The 15,150-nt window shown below is 42.2% G+C and overlaps 1 protein-coding gene across 4 annotated transcripts in view; it reads left to right on the top strand.

Annotated features, from left to right (window-relative positions):
* ERICH3 (glutamate rich 3) overlaps nt 1-15,150 on the top strand; it is a 118,112-nt gene that overhangs the window by 58,331 nt on the left and 44,631 nt on the right. For all 4 annotated transcript variants that reach the window (XM_029063370.2, XM_029063369.2, XM_029063372.2 and 1 more), the window contains 2 exons: nt 549-758; nt 10,801-10,981. In XM_029063370.2, the coding sequence (XP_028919203.1) occupies nt 549-758; nt 10,801-10,981 (391 nt within the window). The remainder of the gene's footprint in view (nt 1-548; nt 759-10,800; nt 10,982-15,150) is intronic.

Here is a 15,150-nt window from a genome sequence, read left to right on the forward strand (position 1 = left end):
GATATTTCTAATACTTAAAGCTGGTCTTGGTGTTTGGGCAACTCTTTCTAGTGAAGATCCTTTATTAACAGAGTGGCTCGCCCCTCTGTACTGTCAGGATAGTACATAGAAAGAACGGTCTCTGGCTTTTAAATGTAATCCTAACATGCATCAAGCGGCTGCTTGCCAGGAACTTGTCGACCAACTCTGTCGTATTGTACTCTCCCAAGAGCTTAGTACAGCGATCCGCACGTAGTGAGCTCTCAATAAATACCATCGATCGATTGATCGATTGTTAGGGGTCGGCCACGAGGGCAAATGGAGTCAATTGAGAGTTGGGAAATTATGGAGGATTTAAAGCAAGTGAAAATTTCCCCTCTAGTTAAGTCGTGATACCCTTGTAAATCCATCTGTCGTGCCTTGTATAGCGGTGCGTGCTTTCCAGCGTACTACAGCTCTGTAAATGTAGGGCGCATAAAGATGTGAAGGAAAATCATCATGCTTTCTTTGTAATTTCATTCTCCACCTTTACTACAAATGAATTTAGTCACCGTGGAATCTGATTGCAGGGTCACAAAGATGTAAGGTTCCTGAACTCCACGGGCTTTTCGAATCGAACCTCCCCCTATCAGCTTCCCATTATCAACAATTTCATGGTGCCAGTTCCTCCGCCGCCTAAAACAGATAATGTCACAAAAGGAACTCGACCCGGGATGCTGAGAGGAAGACGATTTCGCCCGACCACAGCTCCAAATGACTTGGAACCTCTCCCGCCCAAGGTAACACAAAACCAATTAGATTTCCTATTTGTGTGTTGGTCAGCAGTAGGCTGAAGACTTCCCAGAAGGGCAGAGACTGTGGAGATAAGGTGGAGTGAAGAGGCCTAGGCAGAGAAATAGGATCCATTCCTTAAGTGCATCGAACTGGGATTTGAGTGGCCCCATTAAGTATTTGCCTTAGAGAAGAAGTTTAGCCTAGTGGAAAGAGCACAGGCCCAGGAGACAAAGGACCTGGGTTCTAACCCCAGCTCTGCCACAGATCTGCTGTGTGACCTTGGGAAAGTCACAACTTCTCTGTGCCTCAATTACCTCATCCGTAAAATGGGAATTAAATCCTACTCTCTCCTACTTAGACTGTGAGCCTCATGTGGGACAGGGACTGTGTCCAACCTGATTAACTTGTATCCATCTCAGCACTTAGAACACTGCTTGGCACATAGTAAGAGCTTAGCAAGCACTATAAGATGAGAAGATGAGATACAATTATTTCATAATTGCCACACTGATCCTCAGACCCTTTGTTAAAACAAAAGTGCCTGCAACATGAGCTCCAGTTCACCTTTCCTGTAATAAGAAGATATGATACATCTTTTTTTATCTTTAATAAAATATGGAAGCTTAGTTTTAATGACTAACAAGATTATTATGTGAATAGAGAGAATATATAGAGAAGCAGCGTGGCTTAGTGGGAAGAGCACGGGCTTGGGAGTCAAAGGACATGGGTTCTAATCCCTGCTCTGCCACTTGCCTGCTGTGTGACTTTGGGCAAGCCACTTCACTTCTCTGTGCCTTAGTTACCTCATCTGTAAAATGGGGATTAAGACTGTGCGCCCCACATGGGACAACCTGATTACCTTGTATCTACCCCAGTGCTTAGAACACTGCTTGGCACATATTCAGCGCTTAACAAATACCACGATTATTATTACGTAGTATATTTTAGACAGTCAAATGAATGTTACCACTTTTCTCACATAAGGAAATTGAGCCTCGTATTCTCATGGCATCTTAGGTAATTCTAAGGCTGAAAGCAGTTAGTTTAATGTCGAGACTCAGGCTTGACAATGTAAATACTAAGAATGAGGATTTATTTGCTCCTGGCAATTAAAGAAAAATTTCACCTATGCTAATAAAAAGAGTTGGGAAATGGAACATTCCAGCTTACCTCAGTAAGTTTTCTGTATAAGGAAGGAACACCTTGACAATCATTGTAATGTTTAACATTGACAACCAGGATTTAAATATCACCTCCCACAGGGATTTCTGTTGGAGAACTTGTCCCCATTAAACATGGACTAGTGGAAAGAGCCCCCCATCTCAGGATCGTACCTGGAGAGTTTCCAGTACTCTAACAGTCTCAACTACGGGAGGGAGAGTCAAGCACAGGCCTGTGTATTCCATTCCTAGTTTGGCCAGTGGCTAGTGAGTGGAAGGCAATCTGCTGCAAGTCGAAGCTCACCTGTGCTGGGCAGCAGCATGGAAGAGACTTGAGGGTGGAGACTCAAGTTTACTGCTCAGAAAGAAGAGATGGTAAGCCACTTCCATATTTTTACCAAGAAGACTCTATGGATCCACTACCAGAACAACTGCTGATGGAGATAGGGTGTTCTGTCAGAGATGTGTCTTTGGTGTCGCAATGGGTCGGAGGCGACTCGACGGCATTAGACAAGACAAGTGGAAAGAGCACAGGACCTGGAGTCAAAAGGCCCAGGTTCTACTCCCCACTGCTTGCTGTGTGACCTCAGGCAAGTCATTTGTGGAAAAGGCGTCACTTCTGATCTGATTGTATTGTGTCTACCCCAGGGCTTAGCACAGAGTAAGCACTTAAATATTATTATTATTTAGAGGCCAGTACACAGAGGCCATTCAGTAGAGATGACTGATGCTCTAAGTGGAGGAGCCATTTTGGTAGCACATCCTGTACCCATTGTGGAGGTGGTGGTGATGAGTGGGGTTGGATGAAAGATAAATTGAGTGTAGAACTATGGAGAGGGTAGGCAGGGCTTTGTGGCATTCAATCAGCTCTCTCCCTCCTTCCTTAACTCGCTCATCTCCTGTTACAACCTGATCCACATACTCAACTGCCCTAACACCAATGTGCTCTCTGTACCTTGATATGTGGCTCAGTGGAAAGAGCCTGGGCTTCGGGATCAGAGGTCATGGGTTCGATTCCCGGCTCTGTCACTTGTCAGCTGTGTAACTGTGGGCAAGTCACTTAACTTCTCTGTGCCTCAGCTACCTCATCTGTAAAATGGGGATTAACTGTGAGCCTCACGTGGGACAAACTGATTACCCTGTATCTCCCCCAGTGCTTAGAACAGTGCTCTGCCCATAGTAAGCGCTTAACAAATACCAACATTATATGATCTATGCCACCACTGACCCCCAGCTCTCTATAGATGTAAGCTTATTCTGGGCAATAATAGTAGTAATAATTATGGTATTTGTTAAGCGCTTGCTATGTGCCAAGCAGTGATCTAAGGGCTGGGGTAGATACATGATAATCAGGTTGTCCCATATGGGGTCACAGTCTTATTGCCCATTTCACAGATTAGGTAACTGAGGCACAGAAGAGTTAAGTGTCTTGCTCAAAGTCACCCAACTGGTAAGTGGTAGGGTCAGGATTAGAACCCTTGACCTCTGACTCCCAAGCCCGTCTTTTTTCCACTAAGCCACTTTCCACTTTCTTAGAGAAGCAGCATGGCTCAGTAGAAAGAGCCCGGACTTGGGAGTCAGAGGTCATGGGTTCGAATCCCGGCTCTGCCACTTGTCAGCTGTGTGACTTTGGGCAAGTCATTTCACTTCTCTGTTCCTCAGTTCCCTCCTCTGTAAAATGGGGATGAAGAATATGAGCCTCACGTGGGACAACCCGATGACCCTGTATCAACCCCAGCGCTTAGAACAGTGCTCTGCACATAGTAAGCGCTTAACAAATGCCAACATTATTATTATTCTTAAGGAATTAGAATGTTTCTCAAGGAATTCTTCCCAAGGGCAAGGAACATGTCTACCAAACTGTTGTACTATACTGTCCCAGGTAACACAGCAAGCGCTCAAATGATCCCATTGATTGATTCTCTCACAGCTCTGGAACTCCTTTCCTTTTCATAGCCAACAGTCCACCATTCTCCCCACCTTCAAAACCCTCCTAAAATCACATCTCCTCCAAAGGGCCTTCCCTGTCTTGTCTTATGCCGTCGAGTCATCTCCGACCCATAGCGACGTCATGGACACATCTCTTCCAGAACCCCACCTGCAATCATTCCGGTAGTGTAGCCATAGAGTTTTCTTGGCAAAAATCCAGAAGTGGTTTACCATTGCCTCCTTCCAGGCAGTTAACTGGAATCTCTGCCCTCAACTGCCTCCTGTGCTGCTGCTGTCCGGCACAAATGAGTATTGACTTGGAGCAGATTGCTTTCCCCTTGCTACCACTGGCCAAGCTAGGAATGGAATAGGTAGGCCTCTGCTTGATTCTCCCTCCCGTAGTCGAGACTGATAGACTATTGGAAAATTTCCAGGTATGACCCTGAGAGGGGTCCTTCCCTGACTCACCTCTTAAGCTCCACTATTTCCCCTATTTGTAACTTAATTTAATGTCTCCGTCTCACCATAAAAAATTACAGTGTTTGCCATTGTTTTTATGAGATGTTCTTCCCCTTGACTCTATTTATTGCCATCGTTCTTGTATGCCTGTCTCCCCCAATTAGACTGTAAACCCGTCAAAGGGCAGGGACTGTCTCTATCTGTTGCCGATTTGTACATTCCAAGCGCTTAGTACAGTGCTCTGCACATACTAAGTGCTCAATTAATACTATTGAATGAATGAATGAAATGCTATGTGCTTACTGTGTGCCAGACACTGCTCTAAGCACTGGGGCACTGTTTTAAGCACTGAGGCACTGTACTAAGCTGTATGCTCCTTGTAGGTAGGGATGGTGTCTACCAGCGCGATTGTATTGTACTCTCCCAAGCACTTACTACAGTGTTCCACACACAATAAGCTCTCGATGAATACGGTTGATCTATTGATTAATAGATAGGGCTGAGGTTGAGGCAGGGCTAGGATGTCGATAGCAAGACTGCCCAAAGTACTTGTGGGCCACTGATGCCCAGTGGGAGAGAGAAACAGAAGTGGGATGGAGTGTCCTTTGAAACTACAAAGGAATCAGTAGAGTTTGAAGTCTTCTCTAGTGGGAGGAGTGGGAGGAGATCCTGCCTCACTTCAAGGTCTCAGAGGACCAACATAAAGGGAAAAAAAAAATCCTGCTTGCCTTTGTTGCAGATCCCAGAATGTGGGTGAATTCTGGTCACCAGTTTTCTGCTGGAATAGAGAATTGAAAATTGAGCTCCCGTGGATTATCTGATTTACCTTTAATTCTGGACTTCCTCCTGGGCCTTAAACAGAAGCCATGCTGGGAAAGATTTTGAGACTGGATTTGAATTTAGCGAGTTCCCTAGCAGACTGGAGAGAGCACTGAAGCCAGAGATGGAAGGGAAGATTAAATAAAAAATCTATAAAATTGTAATCAAAACCACTCTAATGGAGGGAGCTCCTGATTGGCAGAGTGTCTTCCCCGACTGCCAGGTCTAGCGCAAGCTGGCACGGTGGCCTCACAGCCCGTGTTTCTCCATTCATTAGCTCTCCTGGGTGTGGAGCCCAACTCTGGAGGCTGTCTGGAGGAGAAAGAATCAATCAATCTATCGCTCATATTTATTGAGCACCTGCTGAGCGCTAGACACTATCGACTCCACCATTCAGTCTAACTCCAAATCCTATCAGCCTCCTCTCTGATATCCCCTCCCCATTCCCAGATTATTTTTTGCTGCTGCCCAGATTATCATCACATTAGTCCCCAGTAAACACAACTATTATGAGCAGGACACACAGAAATATCTTCATTAATTTAAAGCGAGGGGGAAGTAACTGGATTCAGGCAGATGGTAAGCTGCTCTAGCGATAGAACCTGGATACGTGAAGATGAAAGAAAGAAACTCGAAGGAGGCATTTGAAAAATCTGCATTAGCAGAAGGAAGACAGAGCAGGAGAAAAAATGAGAATAGAAAAGGGGGAAGTACAGATTGCTTTTTAAAGTCCAACTTTCTCATTTTGTTGCCATAATGTAGGCATTTTTTGTATTGGTAATATGCATTCCTTGATTTATAAAATGCTGTCCCCAAGATGTCCCACATTCAGCCTCTGATCCATGTTGATCTGTTGCTTAGGATAATTTAGCTGAACAAGATGGGGAATTGTTTAATCTTTGGCATTATGAAATTTGTGCAGAAGTGGACAGCTTTGAGCTGAATTTTCATTAGGCTGCCTTGGGGAACATCAGTTTGTGCATGCTTGTGCACATACATACAGACAGACACACACACACACCACTCCGCCTCCCCCCAAGCTCCCCAACCCCCATGCTCTCAGGAATTGCACATGCACCTGGAAAAGGGATTATGCCTTTGCAAACAGGTGCTACATCCCTCGACCTGTTTGTTTTCAAATGCAATTCAAGGTGACGTTCCAATCTGCAGAACACTAGGTGGCTCGGGACTCTACCTTCACTTGCTCTTATTAAAGCATTTTGTTGGAAAAATCCCTCACTTTGAATTGTGTCAAACTCCAGACATCCTTGTTGGCATTTCAGCCTCTGTAGCTCACTCTTGCCTACTGAATTCAGAGCCCATCTGTTTTTCCTGGCTTCCCTCTCAGGATGGGTAACTGAAGGAGAAACCTCCAGGAACACATTTGGGGAAAGCAAGATGCAGTCACTTCTTCTCTAACAGGAATTTTTGTTACAAAAATTGCACATCACTTGATGGAAGAATTAAGGAATGCCCTTAAGGTGTAATGTTGGCTATGCTTTCCCAGTTTTGCTGCAATCTTAAAAGTGCTGTACAGTACTTTTGGGTGGGTGGGGATTTGCATTTTTGCAACTTTACAGTTTTTCATACCATAAAAAAGCAATGAGTGCAAGGGCCTAAAGTATTTTGGTAGTGGTGGATGTAAAAATAATGTGGGAATTTATATGGAATAAGGTCAATCAGGGGAATATCTACCAACTGTCCAATCCTTAGATTCCCACTGAATCAAGATGTTATTATAACACAGTTTCCCAGTTACACATAGTTCTTCAGCAACACAACTACCATGTTATAGCAGCGATGGCTGTGAGTTATTATCTCTCTTTTCGTGATGTCAGATTTTCTATTTTTTCTACATGAGATCTTGGCTTCATTTATCCATCCTAATGGGATGGCAGTAGAGATGGAAGTGAAGGAAGGGGGACTTTGGCAAGTTGGGGTCTTTCTGCAGTCACTCAGTTTCACTCCTGAGGTGCTGCTTTGTGATCTGTCCTCAGTAGGGTTGCAGGGTCCCCCAGTTGAAGCTAAATAAGATGAAGCCTTGCAGATTCTTTTCCACTCCACCTGTAATGTTGCCTAATACTTCCTCTGCTCCTGAGCCATTTCATTCATGGGATGCAGCATGGCTTAGTGGAAAGAGCCTGGGCTTGAGAGTCAGAGGTCATGGGTTTGAATCCCGGCTCTGCCACTTGTCAGCTGTGTGACTGTGGGCGAGTCACTTCACTTCTGTGCCTCAGTTACCTCATCTGTAAAATGGAGATTAAGATTGTGAGCCTCATTGGGACAACCTGATTACCCTGTATCTACCCCAGCGCTTAGAACAGTGCTCTGCACAAAATAAGCGCTTAACAAATACCAACATTATTATTATTATTATTAAGCTAAAAGAGAATTCAGTTCGGAGTTCACTCTCAAGCTGTAATTCTAAAGGGATAGTAGAAAGAAGGACATTATATTCACCTTAAGTTTCCAACTAGTTATGTGATAATGTTCATTAAGAGTTCCAATAGGAGGTGACTTTGATTAGTAGATCTATACATTATTTTAATGGACTTAAAATTATTGCTTCTTGAATGCTGGTTTATCTTCTAATTTTGCTTTCATTGCCTACTGAGACAAAAGAATAAATGACATTGCCCACATGGGAGGGAGATGTCTCTACCGTGTAAAGTTTTGCAGTAGCCTGCAGTTCAATGAAAAATACAGGTATATTGTTATAATAATGATGACAATGATGGTACTTCTTAAGTGCATACCATGTGCTAGGCACAGGGGTGGATATGAAACAATCAGGCTTGGACATAATCCTGTCTCACATGATCCTCAAAGTCCATATTTTACTGCAGAGGAAATGGAGCCATAGAATGGTTAGTAGCAGCAGCGTGGCATGGAAAAAGCACAGACCTGGGAGTCAGAGGACCTGGGTTCTGATCCTGACTCTGCCGCCTGCCCACTACGTGACCTAAGGCAAGTCACTTAACTTCTCTGTGCCCCAGTTTTCTCATTACCTGTTCTCCCTTATACTGAGAATGTGAACACTAGTTGGGCAGGGACTTATATCTACCCCAGCCCTTAGTATGGTGCTTCACATGTAGTAAGTACTTAACAGATCCCACAATTATTATTATTATTGTTTGATTTGATCAAGATCAAACATCAGGCATAACTGGCAGACCTCTACTCTCCCCATCTTCAAGGCCCTTATGTTATCAGATCTCCTCCAGAAAGTCTTAAATGACTTATCTCTCAACTATCCATCCTACACCCCATTATTGCCTCTTCAACACTTCCACATTACTCATACACTTGAGCCCTAACTCCCTAAGCATGTATATAGATAAGCACCCCACCCTTCTCCCCCTTACAGCGTATAAATAAGTATTCATTCATTCATTCAATAGTATTTATTGAGCGCTTACTATGTGCAGAGCACTGTACTAAGCGCTTGGAAGGTACAAATCGGTAACAGATAGAGACAATCTCTGCCCTTTGATGGGCTTACAGTCTAATCGGGGGAGACAGACAGACAAGAACAATAGCAATAAGCATTTCCCTTCCTTCTCATTATCGGTGATTCATTTTAATGATGTCTCTCTAATAGATGTAAAATGTTAAAATCCACTAAAATCTACCCTCTCCTCTCCATCCAAACTGTTACCACATTTATACAATCACTCATCCTATCCCACCTGGATTACTGCATCAGCCTCCTTGCTGACCTCCCAGCCTCCTGTCTCTCCCCACTCAGTCCATACTTCACTATGCTGCCCGGATCATCTTTCTACAATATCATTCAGGACATGTCACCCTCCTCCTTAAAAAACTCCAGTGGTTGCCCATCCACCTATGTATTAAACACAATCTCTTCACCATTGGATTTAAAACTCTCCATCACCTTGCTCCCTCTTACCTCACTTCTCTCCTTCTACAACACAGTCTGTACACTTCACTCCTTTGGTGCTAACCTTCTCACTGTGCCTCAGTCTTGCCTGTCCTGCCCCAGACCCCTGGCCTACGTCCTACCTCTGGCCTGGTCCCGCCCTCCCTCCTCATATCCGCGAAATAATTACTCTCCCCCCTTCAAAGCCTTACTGAAGGCACGTCTCCTCCAAGAGGCCTTCCCTGACTAAGCCCCACTTTTTCTCATCTCCCACTCCCTTCTGTAAGACCTGCTCCCTTTGCCCTTCCCCCTCCCCCAGCTCCTCCCAGCCCCACGGCACTTATGTGTATATCTGTAATTTTATTTATTTGTATTGATGTCTGTCTCCCCCCTCTAGACTGTGAGCTCATTGTAGGCAGAGAATGTTATTGTTTTTTGTTGTGCTGTACTTTCCCAAGCGCTTACTACAATGCTCTGCCCACAATCAGCGCTCAATAAATACAATTGAATTAATGAATTTCTAATAACTCTACTGTACTCTCCCAAATGCTTAGCATAATGCTCTGTACAGAGTAAGCAGTCAATAAATATTATTTATCAATTGTTTGAAATGGGGAGCCAGGATTAGACCCCAAGTCCCTTGACTACCAGTCCAGTAATCTTTTCACTTAGCCATGCTTCCTCATTGCCATTTTCATTTATTTGGCTTGCTCTTTTGGATTAAGAACATAATCTTCACTATTTCCATCTGAGACCAGTAGTCCCTTCCAGCCAAGAATTATTATTATTATTAATAATGATATTTGTTAAGCACTTGCTATGTGCCAAGCACTGTTCTAAACAATGGGGTAGTTACAAGGTAATCAGGTTGTCCCATGTGGGGCTCACAGTCTCAATCCCCATTTTCCAGATGACATAACTGAGGCACAGAGAAGTTAAGAGATTTGCCCAAGGTCACACAGCAGATCAGCGATGGAGTCAGGATTAGACTCCACATCCTCTGACTCCCAAGCCTGTGCTCTTGCCACTAGGCCATGCTGCATTAGTGGCCATGAGATGTACAGGCAAACCAGGTAATGGTTGTCCTTCATGACAGCTACCCTAAATTTAGGAACTTCTATTCCACATCCCTAACTTTCTCCCTAGTTGCCCATTATGCCCAGTATGTAATCAATAAATGGTATTTATTGAGCACCCACTGTATGCAGACCACTGTACTAAGCACTTGGGAGAGTACAGTATAACAGAGTGTGTAGACACGTTCCCTGCCCACATGGATAAGTTCCTAGAGGGCAGAGCTGGTGTCTACCAACTTCACTGTATTCTCTCAACTACTCGGTACAGTGCTCTGCATAAAGTAATCACTCAATAAATACCGCTGATTAATACTGATTTATTATCCATGAATTTGTTTAGACCCTTCTTCAACCTACTGTTTGGCCACTACTGGTAGTAGCTCATAAGTGGTTTTATTTTGTTATTAATGAAGTGTTTGTAAACATTCCTCAAATCTTTAAAAAATATATATTTTTCAGTAGAAACTTGAAGCCAAAATTGCCTTAATACAGTTTAGAGAATTCATTTTTAAACGCATTTGCCTAATGAAAACACTGTGCATATAAACGATCATTCAGGCAAAATGCTTTAATGTAGAATGTTTAGAAACAGCTTTATTTGCCAGTGGAACCCAATGGACAGATGTTCATTTAGAAATGGAATCTCAGAGGAATGAAAGAATAGAAGCGTTCGCTTGGTTGGGAATTGATCCGGTAAACGCAATGCCCTTTCTGCTGCTTCTAGGATTCAGGAAAATTTCACAGAGTCTCGCCACACAGTAATGCATCTATTACGATGGTCTACTTGGGGAAGAGCGTGCACTTGTCTCATGACGATATTGACTACCGGGATGAGATAAAAGTTTATCAGCAACACTGTGGTGGGGAAAACCTCTGTGTCTACAAAGGCAAACTACTGGAAAGAGGTACAAATCAACACTTTCAAGTTCCTTTCCATATGGTTCCATGTTGATGGTTCAGATAAGCTGTTGTTGATGAGATTTCAAAATGATTTCCGTGGCTCTGTCAGGTAATGCCTGTCCAGGGATTTATATACCAGCTGCTGAAAAGTAAATCTAGATACACAGCTTCGTGATTGAAGATGAAGCAGCAATTACTGTTGCAAATTGTAAAGGAAAGCTCCAGATCCTCCACGTTAATGGGAAACTGATTAATTTTTGGAGATAGATGACTATTAAAATATTTGCAGAAAGAAACCATCCCTGAATAATAAGTAAACTTTGGTTTACTGTAATGTATCTTGTAGAATGCAAAAAAGCAGCTTGGCCTAGTGGAAAGAGCCCAGATGGACCTGGGAGTCAAAGCACATGGGTTCTAATCCCGACTCTGCCACTTGCCTACTGTGTGACCTTGGGCAAATCACTTAACTTTTCTGTGTCTGTTTTCTCCATTGTAAAAGGAGGATTCAATACCTCTTCTCCCTCTTATTTAGACTGTGAGCCCCATGTGGAATAAGAGTCTAGAACAGTGCTTAACACATAATAAGTGCTTAACAAATACCATTTGAATATATATATAAATAGATGTTTGGGAATTTGATGTAGACATAATTTGGCCCTCCCATCAAATCAAGAATGGCATAAATTTCAACACGAGTCTTGCAATAGGACCTTAAAACTAAATTTGGTCTAATGGTCTTTCAGTATGGCTATACTATCAGCATATTGTGAATCCATATATTTTAGAACAAGGTGATTTCAAATTCATATTTTTTCACATCCTGTATTTCAATAATACCTCACTCGTATAATTGCTTGGAACAATTGCTAAAAAGGGATGGCTTGAATGAATGCAGTTGTTTTTCACAGATTTCCACTCTATTTGTAATAGCTTGCTAAGGAAATTATGTGTAGGTATTATGAATGTTTTATAGGGACAATTTTCAGGTGCAGGTTCAAAGGTAAAACTTCTTTCCTAGCTAGCATTCTGCCTGCAATACTGAAATTTGATTTACCCTAGGATATGGTACATTACTTCATTTTTAAAGATAATTTGTTCTTCATAGCTTTCCCTCAATATAAAGAAAGTTGATCAGTACACTGTTCGGTAAATTGCCTAACTGATCACTAGTTTTTCATGGAAATTGTATAGTTTAAACCAGCCCACTAAACTGAAAATTTCTCTTTAATGGACTTTAATCGAAGCTATGAACTCAGGGCAAACACTCCAGTTGTAATTCAGCTCTGATTTTAATTAATATTTAAAAGAATCTCTCAGGCATGTATAGCTGTGTTTTTGTGTTATTTTGTTGAATTAGAGTTCCACTCTTTTGATCTCAATCAATAAAGCAGCTCTTTTACGGCAGGTTTTCCTCTCATCCTTTAAACTTGGAAGCGAGGAAGTGAGGTATGGGCACACAAGAGATTACAGTGGTTAGGTGAATTCAGCCAACAGCTGTTTGTTCATACGGCAAAACGAAGGGCAACTTCAAGTACAGACTTTAGAAGAGTTAGGGAGGACAGTCTGTGGAATCAAATTGGAATTAATATAATTACACCATGCTTGGACTTTAGGCCGTTGTCTTCAGTGAAATGTCTATTCTGTGCTTATTGGGCTCCTGGGAACAAGTGTGCATGGACCTATGCATACAGATGAATGAAGGGCAAGTGGAATCATTCTATAGTAACCATACCTCTGTCTCAGTGTCTCTTGGCAATCTGATGTCTTCCAGACACACTGTTTTTTATGGTATTTGTTAATAAAAATAATAATAATGATTCTGGTGTTTGTTAAGCACTTACTGGGTGGCAGGCACTATACTAAGCACTGGGGTGGATACCAGCAAATAGAGTTGGACACGGTCCATATTCCACATGGACCTCACAGTCTCTCAATTCCCATTTTATAGATGAGGGAATTGAAGCCCAGAAAGGTGAAGTAACATGCCCCAGGATACATAACAGGCAAGTAGTGGAGCCGGGATTAGAATCCTTGACCTTCCGACTCCCAGACCCTGCTCTATCCACTACCCTGTGATGCTTCACAGAATGTGTCTGTTATATTGTACTCTCCCAAACACTTACTACAGTGCTTCACACACAGTAAATGCTCAATAAATGTGATTGAATGTATGTACTTAGTACTGAGGTAGATCCAAGATAATTAAGTTGGACACAGCCACATAGGGCTCACGGTCTTAATTACAGAAGAGGCACAAAGAAGTTAAGTGACTTGCCCAAGGTCATACAGCAGACCAGTAGTAGAATCGGGATTAGAACCCAGTCCTCTGATTCACAGGCCCATGCTCTCACTTCTTAGCCTGGCCAAGGGATGAAAGGGAAACTTGGATAATTGTATACTGGTTTCCACAGAGTCTGTTTGCAGCATAATCTTCATTGACAGAAATTGTAATTATTTTGAAATGAAAGTTATTTGTCAAATTCAGAGTAAGCTTATAGTTCAGTTATCTAAGTCATTTGGAGGGTGAAAAAATATACCCTTTGAACACAAGTCAAAACTGTGTCATTCTCAGACATGTGATTAGATGTATACACAGTCCCCGCTGAAGAGAGTTTTTGGTATATTGAATTTAAAAATGAATACTTATATTTTCCCAATATATTCTTTTTGCTGGTGAGTATAATAATAACAGTTTTTTGTTATTTTAAAATTATAAAAGAGATGGTATTTGTTTCAGAAACAAACCTTTGAATGCTATTTCCCAGTCATTTTCCCCCTTTTTTCTGCTCCGTCTGGGATCCCACTAGATGGTTTTATTCTGCTGGTAGGGAGACCATCAATATGTTGCCAATCTGAATAAATTGGGTATGGATTTGTAGGGCCTAACCCTAGTAAGAGTTAAGGGTCATGGGTTCCAATGGCTGCCCCTTCTCTTGTCTGCTGGGTGGCCTTGGACAAGTCACTCACTCTCTGTGACTCAGTTACCTCATCTGTAAAATGGGGATTGAGACTGTGAGCCCCATGTGGGACAGGGACTCTTTCCAACCCCATTTGCTTGTATCCACCCCAGCACTTAGTTCAGTGCCTGGCACATAGTAAGTGCTTAACAAAGACCGCTGTTATTTATATTGTACTCTCCAAAGTGCTTTGCACAGTGTTTTGTACACAGTAAGTGCTCAATAAATACGATTGAATGAATGAAGTAAAGCAGATTTTTATCTTCCTTGGTAATTTTTTTTCAAATTTGGATTAATTTTCTCGTCATTCTCACTTGTGTTTGCTAGAGTCTTCTGCACATTCCTAACATTTAACAAATGTTTGTAGAACTGTAAACTCAAAAATGTTTTCTTTTAAGTTAATTTTCACTGAAAATTCTGAGTCAATTATACATCTATCTAAATTCTTCTTTGGTTGATTTAAATTAATTTAGCTCATTTCTGTGATGAATTATGGATACCCCCTCTGTCATCACTACAATCCACATGAATTTTGGAATAAGGTATTTAGAAAATTTGTTATTTTTAATTGCTAAGCATATTTTTTTTCTTGGTGAGTTCCTGCCTCTTCACTCCATAAAGAGCCTGATGTATTTTTGAGCAACTGATACCTGTGTTCAGTTTGTGCCTTTCCTTTGTGTAAGTGTTTCCATTATTCCAGCTCTGTAATAAAGAGCAATACTACTACTACTGGTAATGATAATGATAATAATTGTATTTATGAAGCACTTACTATGTGCCAACCAGTCTAGAAAAAAAGCTAATCATATCCTCCTTTTCCTTGTCCCACATGGGGATAGCAGTCTAAGCCGGAGGGGAACAGGTGTCTTAGCTCCATTTCACAGATGAGGAACCTGAGACTGTAAACCCGTCAATGGGCAGGGATTGTCTGTATCTTTTGCTGAATTGTACATTCCAAGCGCTTAGTACAGTGCTCTGCACATAGTAAGCGCTCAATAAATACTATTGAATGAATGAATGAGACACGGTGAGGTTAAGTGACGTGCCCAAGGTCACAGAACAGGCAATTAACAGAACCAGGAGAGCATGTGTCCTGACTCCCAGTCCCATTCTCTTTTCATTAGGCTCTGCTGCCTCCTTAATCCCTCACATTTGATTATTTTCCATTTTTGGATTAACACACGAATCCGTTTTCCTCCTGAGGCTGAGGAGAGACT

The sequence above is a fragment of the Ornithorhynchus anatinus genome, chromosome 4 (assembly GCF_004115215.2).
Source record: "Ornithorhynchus anatinus isolate Pmale09 chromosome 4, mOrnAna1.pri.v4, whole genome shotgun sequence".
In the NCBI taxonomy this organism is placed as follows: Eukaryota; Metazoa; Chordata; class Mammalia; order Monotremata; family Ornithorhynchidae; genus Ornithorhynchus; species Ornithorhynchus anatinus.